Consider the following 25,093-nt stretch of genomic DNA (forward strand, 5'->3'; position numbering starts at 1 on the left):
CCACCAGCTTTCATATGTTCTCATGTTCTTCTGAGCAAGGAATTTAAACCTTAGCTTTTTTACATGGCACATATTGCACTTTTACTTTCTTCTCCAACAGTGTTTTTGCATTATTTAAACCAAATTGAACGTTTCATTATTTATTTGAGACTAAATAGATTTTATGTATTATATTAAGTTAAAATAAAAGGGTTCATTGAGTATTGTTGTAATTGTCATTATTACAAATATATATAAAAAACAGCTGATTATTCGGTATCAGCTTTTTTTGGTCCTCCAATAATCGGTATCGGGGTTAAAATCATAATCGGTCGACCTCTAGCCTCAATCCCAAAACACAGAAAGCAAAAAAAAACAACGTTAGCTACAACTGTAGCATAGTTACACATGGATGGTGATGAAATACTGTAGCCTCTCTCTCCCCCCTCGCACACTCAGTCACACACATTCCAGCAGCAGTGTTTTATATCAGGGCTGTGTTGAGGCCTGTCTGCTGCGGTAGTGCCAGTGTGTTAACACACCATTAATCGCTATGAGATAGATCACACTGCTCAGAGTCAGAGCGCACACACACAACTCATCATTCACTGTCCCTTATAACACACACCAGACATCCCACACAGTCGATACACACACCGCCAGCCACCACACACAGACCATACACCACACAGACAGCTATGGTGGTACAGCAGCCTTACTTGCAAAAATAAGAACAATTACAGAGTGGCAGTTTGTGATGCATGTTCCTGCGTGCATGTGACTGACTCACCGTCCTGGCGCCGGGTGAGAGGACTCCAGGAGAAAGGTAGGGGTTGCCAAGGTTCCCCAAGTGGCCCAGGTTGGCTAGGTTACCCAGGTCAGGGATCATCAGTAAGGGATAGCCAGCGTACAGAGATGCCTTGAACAATCCACTGTCGTGTTGCTGTCTCCTCAGAGCTGGGAGAGAGAGGGAGAGAGAGACACTGTATAAAGACATAATGACATTTGAAATGTCTTTATTCTTTTGGAACTTCTGAGAGTGTAATGTTTAGTGTTAATTTTCATTTATTTCACTTTTGTTTATTATCTACTTCACTTGCTTTGGCAACGTTAGCATATGTTTCCCATGCCAATAGAGCCCCTAAATTGAATAAAAAATTGAGACTGAGTTAACTTCAACAACCATGCCTCCTCAGAGCTGGAGGATAGACTAGAGATGGGTTGTTGTCAATCAATTATAATCTGTTTAGTTGCTTTGTTAGCATGTAAGACAGTGACTTCTCTTGTCAACAGGGCTCATTGAATTGAGAGAAAGGGAGGGTGTGGGAGATAGGGGGGGAAAGGAGGCTGGAGAGAGGAGGATTCTGGAGGAAGAACTGAGCGGTTTCCACTAGATGTTCTAGCTGCAAAGTCAAAATCGGCTATATCGCAAAAATTCATATAAACAAAAAGTAGCTTTTTGGTCTTAATTTAAGTTTAGGCATTCGGGTTTGCAGTGTGTTTAAGGTTATGTTTCAAATCAGATTGTATGACTGTGCCAGCTAGTGACCACCCTGCAGAGCTGCAGCCAAGGCAAGATTGCTTGTGGTTGTTCATTTATTGCTATATGTACTGTATTTCTTGTAAGGGGTGTAAGATGACCTAACTCTTTCAACACAGCTTTTTTAAATGAATTGAGAAATAAAGGAATGGACTGGGAGGGAGAGAAAGGAGGAGAGGATGAAGAGGGGAATATAGAGAACAGTGGGGGAGAGCAGGGGGCACTCATATGAAGGATCAAAGTGAGAGTTACAGGTAAACAGTGTTATAGTTTTACTATGAGTTTGTGGTGTTTTACCTTCTGCAACGAACTCTCTCTGTCTGACATAACTCTCCCAATCCGGTATGTGATGCTGGGGACGTCTATGACTGACTGCCTGCTGACAAACACACACAAACGTTGTTTGCCAAAAAACACTGGAGATTGGTAGCTAGAAGAAAGGGATTAGTACTGTAGTTGTTTATATAGTGATTCAATCTTCTGTCCCTAACTGGCTAGCTAGTAAAGTTAGCTACCTCGGAGTCAGACGAACTGCTGTTGTTCTCCGTCTCGTTGACCAGTGAAGACTTAACATCGTCCAGGTCCCGCTCAGATGACACATTCTCGGCAGTCTTTTCCTCCTGCTCCCCCTCGTCTTTAAACGAGATCAACTCGTCGTTGGCTCCCAAATCATCTCCTCCTCCTCCGTCCAGCTGCGGCATCTTGAATTTCTAAAAACACACTCACTGTTGTCTTGCCGTGGAAGTGATGTCGTACCCACCGAGTTTCAAAACACCCTGCTAACGTTAGCTAGCTAGTTCCCTGTATTATTTGGAATACCACGATTTCCAGTGGTAGTAACGAGATTAGCCATGAACAAGACGAGTTGTTGCAAACTCTGCAAAAATAAGCATCCAACGACTGTTCAGTGTGTTAGCTAGCTAACGTTAGTTAGCCATGCTAAGCTAACTAGTTAACTAGCTAGTTGATTCCTGGAGTTGTTCCACTCGTTTCTTGTCGCGTATTTTATTTTGGGCTAGAAAAACTAGCTAACGCTACAACCCACATCGACGATTCCAAACAGTTTAATTCACGAATAATCGTATACTGGTGTAAAAACAACTAGCAACCTCTTAAAACTGAAAACGAAAACAATGGAAAGTTGTACGTCGCAGAAGTTTAAAACACGCACGCACATAAGTTTGTCCTCCTGCACATACGTTCTCCTCCTACTTACCCTCCCGAGTAAAATCAGCCCGAAGAAAAGTCAGCTCACAAGCCTACTTTCTTAATTATTTTGTCGTCCATTATCCCTCAAAAATAGAAAATGCAATCCTTGCGAGTTTGAGAAAAAGTTAGTCGCTGGTTGTGTAGCGTGTATATGGTCGCGTGGGAAATAATACAAGTCGCTTGGTGTTTCTGAGGTGGAGTGGAAGGAAAAGCTAGGCCGCCGCCGGGAGACTGGGGGTGGGGGAGAAGGGAGAGTGGAGGAAGAAAGTGGGGTGGGCGAGGAGGGAAGACTGGGGGAGGAGGGAAAACGTTTGGGCAGAGTAATTCCAGTCCAGCTATCAACGATGTATGTCAATGGCGCCAGGAGTTTTTCCCCATCTGATTTCTTGAGCTGAAAAAAAATATTGGTCAGGGGGAAAGTACATCTTTGCAATGTCTGGATTCCCAGCCAGATCACCCGTGATACAGTGGTCTAAGGCACTGCATCTCAGTGCAAGAGGCGTCATTACAGTCCCTGGTTCGAATCCAGGCTGTATCACATCAGGCTGTGATTGGGAGTCCCATAGGGTGGCACACAATTAAAAATACAAATCAGGTTGCATCCCCACTGAATATCGCTCAGTTTTACTGTTGTTTCACCACACTGAATTATATTGGATTCCAGCTGGCTTCATGTGCATATTCATAGGAGAGAACTGAAGGATGTAATGGTAGGCTAATGATTATAATGAAGATTATGGTGTTGATAATGCCGCTCTCCTTCTTTCTTTATTCTTTGTGTGTGTACTTTTTTCTGTGGGACTGTAACCCGAGCCTCCCTTGGTCTGTTATCAGCTCTAACACCCCCCCCTATATATATTTGACACTCAACCCTCTAGCAAACCACAGGCATTTCCAAGCTAACATAATACTACTGCACAATAGTGTGTTTGTGCATGTGTGTGTAGTGCAAACATGTGTGTGTGATGGGGGTGTTGGGAATGATGAGTGTCATGCCCCCCTCCCTCATAATAAAACCACCCACCAACGAGCAAAGGAGACAAGGGATTAGACTGCATCTGAAATAGTGTGTGTGTGTATTTGTGTCTACACCTCTATGTCTGTCTGTGTACATTGGTGAAAAGGAATTTCCTCTTTTGTTCCTGAGAAAGCTAGTGTATGTTCAGTATGTGTGTGTGTGTGTGGGTGTGTGGGTGCGTGTGCATGTGTAAAAGAGGAAGCTGGAGGGTGCTCATCTACACACAGAGAGAGAGAGAGCGTGCACAAGAGAGAGAGCGAGAGAGGGATGGCAGGGATAGAAAAGGAGGGAGAGAGAACTGCTCACCAACAGCAAAGAGATAATGAGATAGAAAGAGAGTATGTGATAGGATAGAGAAAGAGTGAAGATCTACTTATCAACAAGGCTGATGTTTGTGAACCTTCTGTAGTCTAACCAGCAATCACCTTCAGTCACTTTACAGTAGACTCTTCCACCACTTGAATAGTTAGCAGGAAGCATTTAGTCTGCCAACCTGCTTGTACTGAAGAACTTGCGGTTCTGCAGCACCAATCTAAAAAATTTGACTTTTCCGGTTCTGCCCTGACCGGTTTCTTTCACTCGCTCTCTCTCTCTCTCTCTCTCTCTCTCTCTCTCACACACACACACACACACACACACACACACACACTGCCCTGACAAGTTTCAGAGGGGTGTGTGTGTAGTAGTTCCTTCATACTGAATCAGCTCGGACAGCCTGTGTGTGTTGTGGTCCTCTTTCCTTGATTTCTCTAGGTAGAATATTTGAGTCTTACTTTGACACAGAGAAAAGACTATTCTTTTGCCGATTTGGTCCTGATCCATCCCAGTTTTGACAAAGCTGAAAGAATCCCCTTGGTACAAGACTTGCTTGTCATTGGAAGTTCTGCCTTTACCCACTAGAGTGCTCTTTCATCATTCAGTGTATCTCAGATACTCCAACTGAAGAGACCATTTCTTATTTCCTGGATAAAGTTTTGGTGCTGCGTTTTCTTTGACGCAGTGGATGCCACGGCACAGGTAGACAAACAGGAGAATGTCGGTGAATCTAAGTAAAAACGGAGCAGCGCTCACGGCCGCGTATAAAGAAGTGGTGGATGTGAAGTCTGATACCAACTGGTGAGCAAGAACTGAGAGAAGGATTGGATCAGTTGATTTGGTATCACAGTTGTATCTGTATGTGTGTGTTTGTGATTCAGCAATGACAAGAGAGAGAGAATCTTCCAGTTGTTTTTCTGTCTGTCTACAGGGCTCTGTTCACCTATGAGGGGAACACCAATGACATCCGCCTGGCAGAGAAGGGAGGTGAGTGTGGGTCTGCAATATGAGTTGTTTGTGCATGTGTGTAATGGGGGGAGGGGTTCAGGGAACTTGTTGTATGATAACTGAAAACTGAAGATACACCATACCACGTAGGCTTTAGTCTAGCTGGCTGACATGGTCATCAGTAACGTTGACGGCCCACGTTCGATTTGTGTGTTTGTGTATGTTTAAAATATATATATATATATATATATATATATATATATATATATATATATATATATATATATATATATATTTCACCTTTATTTAACCAGGTAGGCAAGTTGAGAACAAGTTCTCATTTACAATTGCGACCTGGCCAAGATAAAGCAAAGCAGTTTGACACATACTACAACACAGAGTTACACATGGAGTAAAACAAACATACAGTCAATAATACAGTAGAAAAATAAGTCTATATATAATGTGAGCAAATGAGGTGAGATAAGGGAGGTAAAGGCAAAAAAATGCCATGGTGGCGAAGTACATACAATATAGCAAGTAAAACACGAATGGTAGATTTGCAGTGGAAGAAAGTGCAAAGTAGAAATAGAAATAACGGGGTGCAAAGGAGCAAAATAAATAAATACAGTAGGGGAAGCGGTAGTTGTATGGGCTAAATTATAGATGGGCTATGTACAGGTGCAGTAATCTGTGAACTGCTCTGAAAGCTGGTGCTTAAAGCTAGTGAGGGAGATAAGTGTTTCTAGTTTCAGAGATTTTTGTAGTTCGTTCCAGTCATTGGCAGCAGAGAACTGGAAGGAGAGGCGGCCGAAGGAGGAATTGGCTTTGGGGGTGACCAGTGAGATATACCTGCTGGAGTGCGTGCTACAGGTGGGTGCTGCTATGGTGACCAGCGAGCTGAGATAAGGGGGGACTTTACCTAGCAGGGTCTTGTAGATGACCTGGAGCCAGTGGGTTTAGCGACGATTATGAAGCGAGGGCCAGCCAACGAGAGAGTACAGGTCGCAGTGGTGGGTAGTATATGGGGCTTTGGTGACAAAACAGATGGCACTGTGATAGACTGCATCCAGTTTATTGAGTAGGGTATTGGAGGCTATTTTGTAAATGACATCGCCGAAGTCGAGGATCGGTAGGATGGTCAGTTTAACGAGGGTATGTTTGGCAGCAAGAGTGAAGGATGCTTTGTTGCGTAACAGGAAGCCAATTCTAGATTTAACTTTGGATTGGAGATGTTTTATGTGAGTCTGGAAGGAGAGTTTACAGTCTAACCAGACACCTAGGTATTTGTAGTTGTCCACATATTCTAAGTCAGAACCGTCCAGAGTAGTGATGCTGGACGGGCGGGCAGGTGCAGGCAGCGATCGGTTGAAGAGCATGCATTTAGTTTTTCTTCTATTTAAGAGCAGTTGGAGGCCACGGAAGGAGAGTTGTATGGCATTGAAGCTCGTCTGGAGGGTTGTTACACAGTGTTCAAAGAAGGGCCAGAAGTATACAGAATGGTGTCGTCTGCGTAGAGGTGGATCAGAGACTCACCAGCAGCAAGAGCGACATCATTGATGTATACAGAGAAGAGAGTCGGCCCAAGAATTGAACCCTGTGGCAGCCCCATAGAGACTGCCAGAGGTCCGGACAACAGGCCCTCCCATTTGACACACTGAACTCTATCAGAGAAGTAGTTGGTGAACCAGGCGAGGCAATCATTTGAGAAACCAAGACTATTGAGTCTGTTGATGAGGATGTAGTGATTGACTGAGTCGAAAGCCTTGGCCTGGTCAATGAATACGGCTGCACAGTATTGTTTCTTATCGATGGCGGTTACGATATCGTTTAGGACCTTGAGCGTGGCTGAGGTGCACCCATGACCAGCTCTGAAACCAGTTTGCATAGCCGGAGAAGGTGCGGTGGGATTCAAAATGGTCGGTAATCTGTTTGTTAACTTGGCTTTCGAAGACCTTAGAAAGGCAGGGTAGGATAGATATAGGTCTGTGGCAGTTTGGGTCAAGAGTGTCCCCCCCTTTGAAGTGGGGGATGACCGCAGCTGCTTTCCAATCTTTGGGAATCTCAGACGACACGAAAGAGAGGTTGAACAGGCTAGTAATCGGGGTTGCAACAATTTCGGCAGATCATTTTAGAAAGAAAGGGTCCAGATTGTCTAGCCCGGCTGATTTGTAGAGGTCCAGATTTTGCAGCTCTTTCAGAACATCAGCTGATTGGATTTGGGAGAAGGAGAAATGGGAAAGGCTTGGGCGAGTTGCTGTGGGGGGTGCAGTACTGTTGACCGGGGTAGGGGTAGTCAGGTGGAAAGCATGGCCAGACGTAGAAAAATGCTTATTGAAATTCTCAATTATAGTGGATTTATCGGTAGTGACAGAGTTTCCTATCCTCAGTGCAGTGGGCAGCTGGGAGGAGGTGCTCTTATTCTCCAAGGATTTTACAGTGTCCCAGAACTTTTTTGAGTTTGTGTTGCAGGAAGAATATTTATGCTTGAAAAAGCTAGCCTTGGCTTTTCTAACTGCCTGTGTATATTGGTTTCTAACTTCCCTGAAAAGTTGCATATCACGGGGGCTGTTCGATGCTAATGCAGAACGCCACAGGATGTTTTTGTGTTGGTTAAGGGCAGTCAGGTCTGGAGAGAACCAAGGGCTATATCTGTTCCTGGTTCTACATTTCTTGAATGGGGCATGCTTATTTAAGATGGCGAGGAAGACATTTTTTTTAAATAACCAGGCATCCTCTACTGACGGGATGAGGTCAATATCCTTCCACGATAACCGGGTCAGGTCGATTAGAAAGGCCTGCTCGCTGAAGTGTTTCAGGGAGCGTTTGACAGTGATGAGTGGAGGTCGTTTGACCGCTGACCCATTACGGATGCAGGCAATGAGGCAGTGATCCCTGAAATCTTGGTTGAAAAAGGCAGAGGTGTATTTAGAGGGCAAGTTGGTTAGGATGATATCAATGAGGATGCCCGTGTTTACGGCTTTGGGGTGGTACCTGGTAGGTTCATTGATCATTTGTGTGAGATTGAGGGCATCAAGCTTAGATTGTAGGATGGCTGGGGTGTTAAGCATGTCCCAGTTTAGGTCACCTAGCAGCACGAGCTCTGAAGATAGATGGGGGGCAATCAGTTCACATATGGTGTCCAGAGCACAGCTGGGGGCATAGGGTGGTCTATAGCAGGCGGCAACGGTGAGAGACTTGTTTTTAGAGAGGTGGATTTTTAAAAGTAGAAGTTGAAATTGTTTCGGTACAGACCTGGATAGTAGGACAGAACTCTGCAGGCTATCTTTGCAGTAGATTGCAACACCGCCCCCTTTGGTCGTTCTATCGTGTCTGAAAATGTTGTAGCTAGGGATGGAGATTTCAGAGTTTTTGGTGGTCTTCCTAAGCCAGGATTCAGACATGGTTAGGACATCCGGGTTGGCAGAGTGTGCTAAAGCAGTGAATAAAACAAACATAGGGAGGAGGCTTCTAATGTTAACATGCATGAAACCAAGGCTATTACGGTTACAGAAGTCATCAAAAGAGAGCGCCTGGGGAATAGGAGTGGAGCTAGGCACTGCAGGGCCTGGATTCACCTCTACATCGCCAGAGGAACAGAGGAGGAGTAGGATAAGGGTACGGCTAAAAGCTATGAGAATTGGTTGTCTAGGACGTCTGGAACAGAGAGTAAAAGGAGCAGGTTTCTGGGGGCGATAAAATAGCTTTAATGTACAGACAAAGGTATGGTAGGATGTGAATACAGTGGAGGTAAACCTAGGCATTGAGTGATGATGAGAGAGATATTGTCTCTAGAAACATTATTGAAACCAGGTGATGTCATCGCATGTGTGGGTGGTGGAACTGAAAGGTTGGATAAGGTATAAGGTATAATGAGCAGGGCTAGAGGCTCTACAGTGAAATAAGCCAATAAACACTAACCAGAACAACAAGGCATATTGACATTAAGGAGAGGCATGCTTAGCCGAGTGATCATAAGGGTCCAGTGAGTAGTGAGGTTGGTTGGGGTCACGGAGATTCAGACAGCTAGCTGGGCCATGGGTAGCAAGCTGGCAGAAGATGGTCTGTTTTTAGCCACCTCGTGAGTTTCCGTCGGTAGATTAGTGGGGTTCCGTGTGGTAGAGGGGACCAATCCAATTGGCAAAATAGTTATAGTTATAGTGGCCCAAGAAAATTGTCCGATAGACCTATTCAGATAGTAGCCGATAAGACAGGTAACGATTAGCGGGCCGCAGATGGGCGTTCAGGTTACGTCGCGACGGAGGGGCCAGTTGGATAACTCCCTCGGGCAAATAACGTCAGTAGTCCAGTCGTGAAGGCCCGGTGGGGCTCTGCATCGGCAGTAAAACGGGTCTGGATAGGTGATTGTAGCATGTGTATCTGTATGTTTGTGTATATGTATCTGTATGTAGACGGCGGTCTGGAGGAGATGGTGGAGGAGTTGAGCAGTGGGAAGGTGATGTATGCCTTCTGTTGCGTCAAGGACCCCAACTCTTGCCTGTGTAAATATGTCCTCATCAACTGGGTAAGTAGCACACACACACACCACCCTCGAAGCATAACGATCACTAGAGACCTTTGTCAAATCAGCTATTCACCTTTGTGTGTGTGTTTTAGACAGGTGAAGGGGTAAAGGACTCTCGGAAAGGACAGTGCGCCAACCATGTCATTTCCATGGGTAACTTCCTAAGGGTGAGTTTTACCTGCTTTAAAGAGAGAGATGCTCCAAAATGTTAATTCTCTAAAATCGAGCTGTGTAGACTCTCTCTCTGACCAATCTCTTTCCTGCAGGGTGCCCATGTGACCATCAATGCACGGGGAGAGGATGACGTGGAGCCAGAAAGCATCATGGGTAAAGTGGCCAAGGCGTCGGGGGCCAACTTTAACTTTCGCAAAGAGACACAGAAATACAGTGATGTACCCAGTGGACCTGTGGTGAGAACACACACACACTCACGCACACACACAAGAATACACACACACACACGCAGAGTAATGTGTTGTTGTGTTTCAGGGGTCGGTGTACCAGAAGACTAATGCTGTGGATGAGATTCTGCAAACCCAAGAGACACAGAAATATGACATACCCAGAGGACCTGTGGTGAGAACACACTCTCTCACACACACACACACACACACACACACACACACACACACACACACACACACACACACACACACACACACACACACACACACACACAAAACAGTGTAGTTATTCCCTCCTCAAGGCAATCAAACAGGCAAAACGTCAGTGTAGAGACAAAGTGGAGTTGCAATTCAACATCTCAGACACGAGACATATGTGACAGGGTCTACAGACAATCACGGACTACAAAAGGAAAACCAGCCACATCACGGACACCAACCTCGTGCTTACAGACAAGCTAATCACCTTCTTCGCCCACTTTGCGGATAACACAGTGCCACCGACGCGGCCTGCTACCAAGGACTGTGGGCTCTCCTTCTCCGTGGCCGACGCGAGTAAGACATTTAAGCATGTTATCCCTCACAAGGCTGCTGGCCCAGACGGCATCCCTAGCTGCGTCATCAGAGCATGCGCAGACCAGCTGGCCTGTGTGTTTACGGACATGTTCAATCTCTCCACATCCCAGTCTGCTGTCCCCACATGCTTCAAGATGGCCACCATTGTTCCTGTACCCAAGATAGCAAAGGTAACTGGACTAAATGACTATTGCCCCTTAGCTGTCACTTCTGTCATCATGAAGTGCTTTGAGAGGCTAGTTAAGGATCATATCACTTCTACATTACCTGTCACCTTAGACCCACTTCAGTTTACATACTGCCCCAATAGATCCACAGATGATGCAATCGCCATCACACTGCACACTGCCCTATCCCATCTGGACAAGAGGAATACCTATGTAAGAATGCTGTTCATTGATTATAGCTCAGCATTCAACACCATAGTACCCTCCAAGCTCATCATTAAGCTTGAGGCCCTGGGTCTGAACCCCACCCTGTGCAACTGGGTCCTGGACTTCCTGACGGGCCACCCCCAGGTGGTGAAGGTCGGAAACAACACATCCACTTCGTTGATCCTCATAACTGGAGCCCCACAAGGGTGCGTGCTCAGCCCCCTCCTGTACGCCCTGTTCACCCATGACTGTGTGGCCAAGCATGCCTCCAACTCAATCATAATTTGCAGATGACACAACAGTAGCAGGCTTGATTACCAACAATGACGAGACAGCCTACAGGGAGGATGTGAGGGCTCTGGGAGTGTGGTGCCAGGAAAATAACCTCTCACTCAATGTCAACAAAACAACGGAGATGATCGTGGACTTCAGGAAACAGCAGAGGGAGCATCCCCCATCGACATCGACGGGAATGCAGTGGAGACGGCGGAAAGCTTCAAGTTCCTTGGCGTACACAACACTGACAAACTGAAATGGTCCACCCACACGTACAGTGTGGCGAAGAAGGCGCAACAGCGCCTCTTTAACCTCAGGAGGCTGAATAAATTTGGTTTGGCACCTAAAAACCTCACAACCGTTTACAGATGCACAATTGACAGCATCCTGTCGGGCTGTATCACCGCCTGGTACGGCACCTGCACAAGGCACAATCTCAGGCCTCTCCAGAGGGTGGAGCGGTCTGCCCAATGCATCACCGGAGGCAAACTACCTGCCCTCCAGGACACCTACAGCACCTGATGTCACAGGAAGGCCAAAAAGCTCATCAAGGACAACAACCACCCAAGCCACTGCCTGTTCACCCCGCTATCATCCAGAATGTGAGGTCAGTACAGGTGCATCAAAGCTGGGACTGAAAGACTGACAAACAGCTTTTATCGCAAGGCCATCAGACTGTTAAATAGCCATCACTAGCACATTAGAGGCTGCTGCCTATATACAGTTGAAGTCGGAAGTTTACATACACTAAGGTTGGAGTCATTAAAACTCGTTTTACAACCACTCCACAAAATTCTTGTTAACAAACTATAGTTTTGGCAAGTCGGTTAGGACATGTACTTTGTGCATGACACAAGTCATTTTCCCAACAATTGTTTACATACAGATTATTTCACTTATAATTCACTGTATCACAATTCCAGTGGGTAAGACGTTTACACACACTAAGTTGACTGTGCCTTTAAACAGCTTGGAACATTCCACAAAATTATGTCATGGCTTTAAAAGCTTCTAGTAGGCTAATTGACACCATTTGAGTCAATTGGAGGTGTACATGTGGATGTATTTCAAGGCCTAGCTTCAAACTCAGTGCCTCTTTGCTTGACATCATGGGAAAATCAAAAGAAATCAGCCAAGACCTCAGAAAAAAATTGTAGACCTCCACAAGTCTGGTTCCTCCTTGGGAGCAATTTCCAAATGCCTGAAGATACTATGTTCATCTGTACAAAAAATAGTATGCAAGTATAAACACCATGGGACCACGCAGCCGTCATACCGCTCAGGAAGGAGACGTGTTCTGTCTCCTAGAGATGAACGTACTTTGGTGCGAAAAGTGCAAATCAATCCCAGAACAACAGCAAAGGACCTTGTGAAGATGCTGGAGGAAACAGGTATAAAATGATCTATATCCACAGTAAAACGAGTTCTATATCAACATAACCTGAAAGGCCGCTCAGCAAGGAAGAAGCCACTGCTCCAAAACCGCCATTAAAAAAGCAAGACTACGGTTTGCAATTGCACATGGGGACAAAGATCGTACTTTTTGGAGAAATGTCCTCTGGACTGATAAAACAAAAATAGAACTGTTTGGCCATAATGACCATCGTTATATTTGGAGGAAAAAGGGGGAGGCTTGCAAGCCGAAGAACACCATCCCAACCGTGAAGCAAAGGGGTGGCAGCATCATTTTGTGGGGTGCTTTGCTGAAGGAGGGACTGGTGCGCTTCACAAAATAGATGGCATCATGAGGGAGGAAAATTATGTGGATATATTGAAGCAACATCTCAAGACATCAGTCAGGAAGTTAAAGCTTGGTCGCAAATGGGTCTTCCAAATGGACAATGACCCCAAGCATACTTCCAAAGTTGTTGCAAAATGGCTTAAGGACAACAAAGTCAAGGTATTGGAGTGGCCATCACAAAGCCCTGACCTTAATCCTATAGAACATTTGTGGGCAGAACTGAAAAAGCGTGTGCGAGCAAGGAGGCCTACAAACTTGACTCACTTACACCAGCTCTGTCAGGAGGAATGGGCCAAAATTCACCCAACTTATTGTGGGAAGCTTGTGGAAGGCTACCCAAAACGTTTGACCCAAGTTAAACAATTTAAAGGCAATGCTACCAAATACTAATTGAGTGTATGTAAACTTCTGACCCACTGGGAATGTGATGAAAGAAATAAAAGCTGAAATAAATCATTCTGTCTACTATTATTCTGACATTTCACATTCTTCAAATAAAGTGGTGATCCTAACTGACCTAAAACAGGGAATTTTTACTAGGATTAAATGTCAGGAATTGTGAAATACTGAGTTGAAATGTACTTTTCTAAGGTGTATGTAAACTTCCGACTTCAACTGTACATAGACTTGAAATCACTGGCCACTTAAAGAAATTGAACAATAGTCACTTTAATGATGTTTACATATTATGCATTACTCATCTCATATGTATATTCTGTGTTCTATTTTATTCTACTGTATCTTAGTCTATGCCGCTCTGACATTGCTTGTCCATATATTTATATATTCTTAATTCCATTCCTTCACTTAGATTTATGTGTATTGGGCATATATTGTGAAATTGTTATGTATTACTTGTTAGATATTACTGCACGGGCGGGTCTAGAAACACAAGCATTTCGCTACACCCGCAATGACGTCTGCTAAACATGTGTATGTGACCAATAAAATTTGATTTGATTTGACACACACACACACACACACAAACAGCTGTAATATTTTTTTAGTTTTTATTTCACCTTTATTTAACCAGGTAGACCAGTTGAGAACAAGTTCTCATTTACATCTGCGACCTGGCCAAGATAAAGCAAAGCAGTGTGACACAAACAACAACACAGAGTTACACATGAAATAAACAAACGTACAGTCAATAACACAATAGGAAATAAAATCTATATACAGTGTGTGCAAATGAGGTAAGATTAGGGAGGTAAGGCAATAAATAGGCCGTAGTGGCAAAGTAATTACAATTTAGCAATTAAACACTGGAGTGATAGATGTGCAGAAGATGAATGTGCAAGTAGAGATACTGGGGTACAAAGGAGCAAAATAATTAAATAAATAACAATATGGGATGAGGTAGCTGGATGGGCGATGTACAGGTGCAATGATCTGTGAGCTGCTCTGACAGCTGATGCTTAAAGTTAGTGAGGGAGATATGAGTCTCCAGCTTCAGTGATTTTTGCAATTCGTTCCAGTCATTGGCAACAGAGAATGTATTGTTGTGTTTCAGGGGTCGGTGTACCAGAAGACTAACGCTGTGGATGAGATTCTGCAAACCAACAAGGACAACTTCTGGGCCCAATCTCAGGTAGACCTTCTCAGATAGCCAAGCCTACATTTTATTTGTCGTATGTAACTAGTAAGCTACATTGAAGTGCTTGCTCTTAAGACATAACAAAATTCCAGACAAAAGTAATACTATATTGTTATCTCCCTATTCCTAATGTGGTATGCAATCCTGTTTTGAGTTACTCTGCTGCTGGTTCTTTGGGAGTTTGGTTCCAACAGAATGTTACATTTCTCACTCTTTTTTTCTCAATCTTTCAGAGAGATGAGGAGGTGCGTCAGAAGGAGGAGAGCAAGAGAGTGGAGGAGGAGAGGCAAAGGGTGAAAAGAGAGCGAAAAGAGAGGGATGAAAAGGAGGCTGCAGAGAGAGAAACGAGGGCAAAGGAGAGAGCCTCTCAAATCGACCAGGCAAAGTCAGTCACACACATGCGCGCACACACACACAAACACATGCTCAATAATATAATATTGTCTGTGTGTGTGTCCGTTTGTGTGTGTGTGTTTGTGTGTGACAGGACTTACCAGAAGCAGCAGGAGTCAGGGTATAGAGACCAGGAACAACATCAGCCGGTGAGCCTTCTATGTGGTACTATGTGTGATTTCTATGCGTTGCACAAAATGCTTTTGTGAGTTGCAGTATTCCAAACGTATTTGTGTGTGTGTTTTTGTGTGTGTGTCTGCTTTTTAGGAGCAGCAGGACAGTGAGCGTCAGAACTCTCAGAGGATAAGACCTGCATCTGTACAAAAAGCAAACGTGAGTCCGCACTCACTGTGTGTGTGTGTGTGTGTGTGTGTTCAATATGTCATAATTTACTGAACTTTGTGTGAGTGTGTGTGTGTGTGTGTGTGTGTGTGTGTGTGTGTGTGTGTGTGTGTGTGTGTGTGTGTGTGTGTGTGTGTGTCAGGAGGCAGCACGTCTGATCTCCCAGAGGTCCTTGAACCCCAGAGAGCTGTTTAAAAAGAGAGAGCAGAGTGCTTCACTGGACAACACGCCCAGCTCCAGACCTGGTAAAATCACCTAGAATGTTGTAATAGTGTTGTATAGATAAGCAACAAGGTGGGTATCGATATAGAAAACTGGTCAAAGCTAAACACAATTAATAACTTAAATAAAGTTATCAATAAATCATTATGACATATCAATAACACATCCTGCTCCCCCCCATAACACATATTCTACACATATTCCCCTAGCCCCAATAACATATAACACATATTATTCCCCTCTCCCCCTCCCTCAGGGAAGCTGCAGAGCCCCTTCCTGACTCAGAAGTCCACTGAGAGAGAAACACCCATCGAACCACGTTCCCCACAATACCCAGCTTTTCTTCACCCAGAAGCCCCAGCTCCACTGCTACCAAAAATACCTGCTCTGCTCTCAGAGCCCAGGGCACAGGCAGCCCCACTGTCACCTGTCCAACCCGCAGGTAATACATGCACCCACCCACCCACCCACCCACACACACCTGTATCATAGATAACCCTTTAACCCCTGCTCCACTGGTCCCAGAATACCCTGCTCCACTGCTCCCAGAAGCAGCTGCCCCACTCTCACCTGTCCAACCCACAAGTCAGACTGTATCATAGCTAAGCCTTTAACTCCTTACTTCTCTGCTCCCAGAACCCCCTGCTCCTCTACTCCCAGAAACCCCTGCTACTGTGTTCCTACAGCCTGAGGCACCTGCTGCCCTACACTCACATGTCCAACCCACAAGCCAAACACGCATGCATACAGCCATGCAGCTAACTCTTTCCACCACAGGCTGATTTATGTCATAGTGATAAGGCTGTCTAAATAATATGTGGGTGTATGTGTGTCACAGAGTCTTCCTTCACTGAAGAGGAGTACTGGTCGGATGATTTTGATGATGATACACAGGACACAGCACCAGAGGATGGTAGGCCTCCGCCTCACATACACACACACACACACACACACACACACACACACACACACACACACACACACACACACACACACACACACACACACACACACACACACACACACACAAACTATTTTCCACTCTCGCATTGTTACCACTTAAAAACTACAGCTGGTGAGGGTCTTTAAATATTGAATCTCTCAGAGCCAACAGTTGCCGGTCTGGTTCAGGGTAGAGAGGAGCACATTGGCCCAGATGAGGTATACGAGCTCCTGCCATTGGCAGAAACAAATGAGGAGGATAACATTTATGATGATATCTACCAGGACACACCCAAAGTAAGTCTACAGGAAGTATAATGACTTTGCTCTTAGCCATGTTATCAAATATTATTCCAAATAGGTTGGAAAACTCTGTGGTGTTATGACCACTGTTTTATTCCTCTTCAAATCTTATTTAACTCCCTATCACTTGAACAATCTCTCTCAGGTGCTGCAGCAGAGAGAGGAGGCCAGTGGACAGGATGTGCGTGCCAGGGCTCTGTATGACTACCAAGCCAGTGAGTGTTGCCCAGCTCTGGGTTCAAATCAAGTCCCTCTCTTTTTCTCATTTTATCTTCTTTCATCTGATCCTTCTTTGCTTTTCTCATCTTTTCTCTGATGTCCCACGTCATATTCCTTCCCTTCTTTCATCTCTTCTGGCACCACTCATCCCTATCTCATCTCTATCCATAAAGTTGTATTGAATTTAATCTTCTTTCATCCTTCTCTCCTCTCCTCCTCAGCTGACGACTCTGAGATTACCATTGATCCTGATGACATCATCACAGGGATAGACATGGTGGATGAGGGTTGGTGGAGAGGCTACGGACCGGATGGACACTACGGAATGTTCCCGGCCAATTACGTTGAGCTCCTGTAGTTCCAAAGCCCTCCCACATGCCTGTACAACCAATTAGAGCATCAGTTGGATCATTCTGACTGCGACCCATGCGAACAATACAGGGGTAGGAAGGGGGATGTTTTCCTCTCTGCACAGATATTAGGTTTGTAAGTAGAAAGTGAAGAGAATGGGGGTGCAGGACTTATCGGGGATGTCAGGGAAAGTGACTGTCACTTGATTACTGTATTTTAATGTACAACAGAGCTAATGTCAGTGTATTCTAGTCTTTATGATTGTCTGGTTTTAGTCAGGTCTCAGACTAGCAGTCTTCTATGGGATTATGGGGATGTTTGGGGTTTTATATGTGTCTTGAAGTTGACTTCTGCTTTTGATCCACTTTTCAATAAATAAAGATGCATGTCCAACTGTTTCCATGTGCTTAATCTTTTCTACCATTTGAAGCCTCATGAGTTCTAAATTATTTATGCTCATCCCTCTTCTATGAAATGGGGATGGTGTATTAATTTGGACTAATCTTGCCTAGTTTAATAAAGGTTAAATAAAAAATAGATTATTGACAGATGATGTCATGTAGGCCTACTGAATGCACTGCAATGTTTCCTTAGTTGTTTTTGGGAACGAAAGGTTGAATCAGTTTGCATGATAAAGTAAATGCATAGCCTACCTTTTCAGGTAACGTTAGTCAACCACCAGAGCCGTGAACGCGTCTATTTTTTAAATACAAGAGCACAGACGTAAGAATAATGCGACTGTCACGTAAATATTAAACGTCATCAGTGTGCTGCCAGTTGTTTTTCGACCAGAAAGAGAAATGGCTGCAAGGTTATTGCTTCGCTCGGCCGTCAGGGCCGCTACAACTTGCCGGGCCGCCCCGGTCCCTGCTCTCACCCGCGGCATGGCGGTTGGAGGTGAGTCGGTAATGTGGAGGTTTTGGGCAGAAGCCATGGAAGCATCGTATTTGACATATTGATGTCTTGCCAAGGACAGGCGATGCATTGCCAGGCAATGGCGCAAGGCATCCTAGCCAAGTTATCACAATATTCGTTGTATCAAAATACAATTTTCAATCTGTCCACATTTTGTTCCCACTAAGTAGCTAGCTGAGCAGATGTTTTCATGTCCAATATTGAGCTATTTTGCCTTTTATAGCGACCTTTGTCAAAGTCAAAGATGGTACCTTAGTTTAGGGTTCTAGCTAGCGCGGTAGCGAGCTATCCGTGTCGACTTTATCATTCAATGTGCTTAGCGCGGAAGTAGCCCACTGCTCATTTTGCTAGCTAATAAACTAGCTAATGCCAACTAAGTGATTAGCCAACTAACTAGTTAACCTTGCTAGCTAACACTGATGACATGTTTTCAGGCATCCCCACCGACGAGGAGCAGGCCACTGGTCTGGAGAAGATCGTTATGAAGGCTGCGCAACAGGGCGCGGTAAGTCGAGATTACATTTGTATGAAATTAATATTATTTGCGTCTGCTGTGTTGCCATAGCCAACATTTACGTAACACCGATAGTTTAACATGTCAAGTATTAGTTTGGCAGTAATCACATTATTTTCTCTCAGCATTGGCCCGACATGCCTCTAACTTTATCTAGCCACATTTAGGATCCTTACAAGGTTTCTGTGTGCTTTGTTCTCCATGTCACCAAGTCATACCTAGGTCTAATACTGAACCTGTCTTGTGTGATTTCTTTCCAGGACCCCTACAGCATGTTGAAGCCCAAAGAGTATGCTGGCTCAAAGGCCGACCCCCATCTGGTGCCCTCCATCACCACCAAGAGGATTGTGGGCTGTGTCTGTATGTGACTAGCTTTATATTAGTCTTTACACTAGTTGTCTGCTAGTTCTGTGGCCAGAAGCTGTACCACTCTGATTTGTCATGGCTGTCTGAGGGTTGTCCTTCCTGCTCATATCTAATGTCTCCTTCAACTGATCTCTCCCTCCTATCTTTCTCCCCCTTCTCTCTCACTTTCTCCATCCTCTCTCTCTAGGTGAGGAGGATAACACTGCAGTGGTGTGGTTCTGGCTCCATCAGGGTGATGCTCAGCGCTGTCCCTCATGTGGCTCCCACTACAAACTGGTGCCCCACGAGCTGCCCCACTAAAATGCACACCAACACACACCCTCTTATATACATACACAGATCTCCTAGTACCTTTACATGACATTACATTCACTGAAAGATTTCTGCTTCTTTAGGATGAAGGGGGTTAGATGGTGATGTCAAATCTGTTCTTTCAGGAAGTGTATTTGCACTGGGAGTTAGGTGTTCTAAATTAGAATGTTGGGCCTCTGTGTGTACCCTTTGGTTCCTTTTAATCATGTGTTTGCTGTCCAATTTCTTTCTCATCCTAGCATCTACTTGAAAATCTATCTAACCTGCTATCCTCAATGTCAGTCTGTGATCAAAGGACCAGTTATTGTTTAAAACTTACCGAAGGCCTAGGCCTAACGGTGTGGGACGCAATGTTATTTTTTTCAAGCAATTCCATTCAAACAGCAGTTTACGTTGATGTATGTACTGTACACTTGGTCTTATCAAATCAATAAAGTCTACTCCCTTAACTCCTCTTGCTGTTTCGGTGGTGATGTAGAATAGCGTGATGGTTTAGGTCAGGGGTGGGCAAAATACAGCCTGTGTTAAAATTAAAAATATATATACTAAATCCCTAAAACCGGATGGAAAGTATGTAGAAATGATAGACCTATATAATTAGAAATGAGTGCCAGTTTTCTAGGACTTAAATTGGTTTTGACCAGCAAATCTGTCCACACAATCAGTGGCACTCTGTTGAATTTCGAAATCCCAATGTGGCCCTCGAGCAAAAATTAAGATTATTTAGGTCATCTGGATCTGAGAAGCCGGTGCATATAATGGTGTATTCATTCAAGGACTATGGTTGTCACACTTATTTTGACAGTTTTCATTGTGGTGCCATGTGTAATGTATAGTACCCTGCTTTTTGTAAGAGCAAGCTAATGGCACGGAGGGGATAAATTACGTTTTACGGGCTCCTAACGAATTGTGTTTTTTTTTCTTCACATTAACTTATTTTGTACATAATGTTGTTGCTTCTGTCTCTTATGACAGAAAAGAGCTTCTGGATATCAGAACAGCGATTACTCACTTGTAACTGGACGAAGATTGTTTTCTTTAATGAGTCTGACGCGAAGGATATATTGTTTCTCCCAGACCAGGCCCAAATCCCTGTCATTCACATGAAAAAAAGACAGGTCCAGGGGGGACAGTTCTGGGTGCCATGTGATAATTTGTGGGTGAGTGGGTAACCCTCCTCTACCATCTATTCTATTGGCCAACGTACAACAATTGGAGAATAAACTGGGTGAGCTCCGTCCAAGACTATCTACCAACAGGACATTAAAAACGGTAACATCTTTTGGGTCACCAAGTTGTGGCTGAACGACGACACGGATAATATGCAATTGGCTGGGTTTTCCGTGCATCGGCAGGACAACAGCTACGTCCGGGAAGAAAAGGGGTGGGGGTGTGTCTATTTGTCAATAGCAGCTGGTGCGCGATGTCTAATATTAAGAAAGTCTCGAGGTATTGCTTGCCTGAGGTAGAGTACCTCATGATAAGCCGTAGACCACTATCTACAAAGAGAGTTTTCATCAATATTTTTCGTAGCTGTACATTGACCATCACAAAACCGATGCTGGCACCAAGACTGTATAAGGCCATAAGCAAACAAGAAAAATGCTCATCCAGAAGCGGCGCTACTAGTGGATGGGGATTTTAATGCAGGCAGACAAATCTGTTTTACCTCATCTCTACCAGCATGTCACATGCAACCAGAGGGGGAAAAAAACTCTAGACCACCAATACTCCACACACAGAGACGCATACAAAGTTCTCCCTCAGCCTCCTTTTGGCAAATCTGACCATAATTCTATCCTGATTCCTGCTTACAAGCAAAAACTAAAGCAGGAAGTACCAGTGACTCGCTCAATACGGAAGTGGTCAGATGACGCGGATGCTACGCTACATGACTGTTTTGCTAGCACAGACTGGAATATGTTCTGGGATTCATCCAATGTCATTGAGGAGTATACCACCTCAGTCACCGGCTTCATCAATAAGTGCATCGACGACGTCGTCCCCACAGTGACCGTACGTATATATCCCAACCAGAAGCCATGGATTACAGGCAACATCCGTACTGAGCTAAAGGCTAGAGCTGCCACTTTCAAGGAGTGGGACACTGAGTGAGACACTAACCCGGACGCTTATAAGAAATCCCGCTATGCCCTCAGATGAACCTTCAAACAAGCAAAGTGTCAATACAGGACTAAGATTGAATCCTACTACGCCGGCACTGACGTTCGTCGGATGTGATGGGGCTTGTAAACTATTACGGACTACAAAGGGAAACCCAGCCGTGAGCTGCCCAGTGACGCGAGCCTACCTGACAGTCTAAATGCCTTTTTTATTATTGCTTCAAGGCAAGCAACACTGAAGCATGCATGAGAGCACCAACTTTTCCGGACGACTGTGTGATCACGCTCTCCGTAGCCGATTTGAGCAAGACCTTTAAACAGGTCAAAATTCACAAGATCATGGGGCCAGACGGATTACCAGGACGTGTACTCAGAGCATACGCGGACCAACTGGAAAGTGTCTTCACTGGCATTTTCAACCTCTCCCTGACCGAGTCTGTAATATCTACACTTGAAGTCGGAAGTTTACATACACCATAGCCGAATACATTTAAACTCAGTATTTCACAATTCCTGACATTTAATCCTAGTAAGAATTTGCTGTCTTAGGTCAGTTAGGATCACCACTTTATTTTAAGAATGTGAAATGTCAGAATAGTAGTAGAGATAATTATTTATATCAGCTTTTATTTCTTTCATGACATAGATGTTGCTTCAATATATCCACATCATTTTCCTCCCTCATGATGCCATCTATTTTGTGAAGTGCACCAGTCCCTCCTGCAGCAAAGCACCCCCACAACATGATGCTACCACCCCCGTGCTTCACAGTTGGGATGGTGTTCTTCGACTTGCAAGCATCCCCCTTTTTCCTCCAAACATAACAATGGTCATTATGGCCAAACAATTCTATTTTTGTTTCATCAGACCAGAGGAAATTTCTCCAAAAAGTATGATCTTTGTCCCCATGTGCAGTTGCAAACCGTAGTCTGGCTTTTTTATGGTGGTTTTGGAGCAGTGGCTTCTTCCTTGCTGAGCGGCCTTTCAGGTTATGTCGATATAGGACTCGTTTTACTGTGGATATAGATACCCTTGTACCTGTTTCCTCCAGCATCTTCACAAGGTCCTTTGCTGTTGTTCTGGGATTGATTTGCACGTTTCTCACCAAAGTACATTAATCTCTAGGAGACAGAATGTGTCTCCTTCCTGAGCGGTATGACAGCTGCGTGGTCCCATGGTGTTTATATTTGCATACTATTGTTTGTACAGATGAATGTGGTACCTTTATGCGTTTGGAAATTGCTCCCAAGGAAGAACCAGACTTGTGGAGGTCTACAATTTTTTTTTCTGAGATCTTGGCTGATTTTTTCGGATTTTCACATGATGTCAAGCAAAGAGGCACTGAGTTTGAAGGTAGACCTTGAAAAACATCCACAGGTACACCTCCAATTGACTAAATGATGTCAATTAGCCTATCAGAATCAGAATGACATTTTCTGGAATTTTCCAAGCTGTTTAAAAGCACCGTCAACTTAGTGTATGTAAACTTCTGACCCACTGGAATTATGATACAGTGAATTATAAGTGAAATAATCTCTCTGTAAACAATTGTTGTAAACATTACGTGTGTCACGCACGAAGTAGATGTCCTAACCAACTTGCCAAAACTATAGCTTGTTAACAAGAAATTTGTGGAGTGGTCCAACCTAAGTGTATGTAAACTTCCAACTTCAACTGTATGTTTCAAGCAGACCACCATAGTCCCTGTGCCCAAGAAAGCAAAGGTAACCTGTCTAAATGACTACCACCCCGTAGCACTTACGTCGGTAGCCATAAAGTGCTTTAAAAGGCTGGTCATGGCTCACATCAACACCATCATCCCAGAAACCCTAGACCCACTCCAATTCGCATACCAGACCAACAAATCCACAGATGATGCAATCTCAATTGCACTCCACACTGCCCTTTCTCACCTGGATAAAAGGAACACCTATGTGAGAATGCTGTTCATTGACTACAGCTCAGCATTAAACACTGTAGTGCCCACAAGGGTTCATCACTAAGCTAAGGACCCTGGGACTAAACACCTCCCTCTGCAACTGAATCCTAGACTTCCTGACGCGTTGCACCCAGGTCGTAATGGTAGGCAACAACACATCTGCCACGCTGATCCTCAACACAGGGGCACCTCAGGGGTGAGTGCTTAGTCCCCTTCTGTACTCGCTGTTCACCCACGACTGTGGCCAAGCACAACTCCTACACCATCATTAAGTTAGCTGACGGCACAACAGTGAGTGATAAACCTGATCACCGACAACAATGAGACAGCCTATAGGGAGGTCAGAGACCTGGCAGTGTGGTCCGAACACACCCCTATTCACATCGACGGGGCTGTAGTGGAGCGGGTCGAGAGTTTCAAGTTACTTAGTGTCCACATCACCAACAAACTATCATTGTCCAAACACACCAAGACAGTTGTAAAGAGGGCACGACAATGCCTTTTCCCCCTCAGGAGACTGAAAAGATTTGGCATGGGTCCCCAGATCCTCAAAAAGTTCTAAATCTGCATCATCGAGAGCATCCTGACCAGTTGCATCAACCCTGGTATGGCAACTACTCTGCATCCGGCCATAAGGCGCAACAGAGGGTAGTGAGTATGGCCAACCTTCCTGCCATCCAGTGCCTATATATACTGCTAAAAAAAATAAAGGGAACACTTAAACAACACATCCTAGATCTGAATGAAATAAATAATCGTATTAAAAACTTTTTTCTTTACATAGTTGAATGTGCTGACAACAAAATCACACAAAAATAATCAATGGAAATCCAATTTATCAACCCATGGAGGTCTGGATTTGGAGTCACACTCAAAATTAAAGTGGAAAACCACACTACAGGCTGATCCACCTTTGATGTAATGTCCTTAAAACAAGTCAAAATGAGGCTCAGTAGTGTGTGTGGCCTCCACGTGCCTGTATGACCTCCCTACAACGCCTGGGCATGCTCCTGATGAGGTGGCGGATGGTCTCCTGAGGGATCTCCTCCCAGACCTGGACTAAAGCATCCGCCAACTCCTGGACAGTCTGTGGTGCAACGTGGCGTTGGTGGATGGAGCGAGACATGATGTCCCAGATGTGCTCAATTGGATTCAGGTCTGGGGAACGGGCGGGCCAGTCCATAGCATCAATGCCTTCCTCTTGCAGGAACTGCTGACACACTCCAGCCACATGAGGTCTAGCATTGTCTTGCATTAGGAGGAACCCAGGGCCAACCACACCAGCATATGGTCTCACAAGGGGTCTGAGGATCTCATCTCGGTACCTAATGGCAGTCAGGCTACCTCTGGCAAGCACATGGAGGGCTGTGCGGCCCCTCAAAGAAATGCCACCCCACACCATGACTGACCCACCGCCAAACCGGTCATGCTGGAGGATGTTGCAGGCAGCAAAACGTTCTCCATGGCGTCTCCAGACTCTGTCACGTCTGTCACGTGCTCAGTGTGAACCTGCTTTCATCTGTGAAGAGCACAGGGCGCCAGTGGCGAATTTGCCAATCTTGGTGTTCTCTGGCAAATGCCAAACGTCCTGCACGGTGTTGGGCTGTAAGCACAACCCCCACCTGTGGACGTCGGGCCCTCATACCACCC

General features: G+C 44.8%; 3 protein-coding genes across 5 annotated transcripts in view; 2 read left to right on the forward strand and 1 right to left on the reverse strand.

The window, feature by feature from the left end:
* LOC106567996 (transcription factor 7-like 1-B) overlaps positions 1-3,042 on the reverse strand; it is a 32,840-nt gene extending 29,798 nt beyond the window's left edge. Inside the window, exons 1-4 of one of the 3 annotated variants that reach the window (XM_014137975.2) lie at positions 2,736-3,032; positions 2,035-2,229; positions 1,817-1,895; positions 770-936 (exon numbers count right to left, since the gene is read on the reverse strand). In XM_014137975.2, the coding sequence (XP_013993450.1) occupies positions 770-936; positions 1,817-1,895; positions 2,035-2,220 (432 nt within the window). In that variant the 5' untranslated portion in view covers positions 2,221-2,229; positions 2,736-3,032. Of the gene's footprint in view, positions 1-769; positions 937-1,816; positions 1,899-2,034 lie in introns of all 3 variants that reach the window. The other 2 variants (XM_014137966.2, XM_045692163.1) reach the window with 2 other exon arrangements.
* Positions 3,043-4,405: 1,363 nt separating this feature from the next.
* On the forward strand, positions 4,406-17,672 carry LOC106567986 (drebrin-like protein B). Its single transcript, XM_014137939.2, has 16 exons — positions 4,406-4,862; positions 4,993-5,048; positions 9,422-9,534; positions 9,627-9,701; positions 9,801-9,944; positions 10,024-10,110; positions 14,419-14,496; positions 14,736-14,887; positions 14,990-15,044; positions 15,163-15,228; positions 15,380-15,482; positions 15,716-15,901; positions 16,298-16,372; positions 16,565-16,698; positions 16,850-16,919; positions 17,145-17,672. The coding sequence occupies exons 1-16, from the start codon at positions 4,780-4,782 to the stop codon at positions 17,279-17,281; spliced, it is 1,614 nt and encodes a 537-aa protein (XP_013993414.1). The 5' UTR covers positions 4,406-4,779; the 3' UTR covers positions 17,282-17,672.
* Positions 17,673-17,976: 304 nt separating this feature from the next.
* Positions 17,977-19,830, forward strand: LOC106567989 (cytochrome c oxidase subunit 5B, mitochondrial). Its single transcript, XM_014137953.2, has 4 exons — positions 17,977-18,171; positions 18,624-18,694; positions 18,964-19,063; positions 19,257-19,830. Exons 1-4 carry the CDS (start codon positions 18,075-18,077, stop codon positions 19,367-19,369), a joined length of 381 nt encoding a protein of 126 aa, XP_013993428.1. The 5' UTR covers positions 17,977-18,074; the 3' UTR covers positions 19,370-19,830.
* The last annotated feature ends 5,263 nt before the right edge of the window (positions 19,831-25,093 follow it).

Source organism: Salmo salar, chromosome ssa01 (genome assembly GCF_905237065.1).
Source record: "Salmo salar chromosome ssa01, Ssal_v3.1, whole genome shotgun sequence".
Classification (NCBI taxonomy): domain Eukaryota; kingdom Metazoa; phylum Chordata; class Actinopteri; order Salmoniformes; family Salmonidae; genus Salmo; species Salmo salar.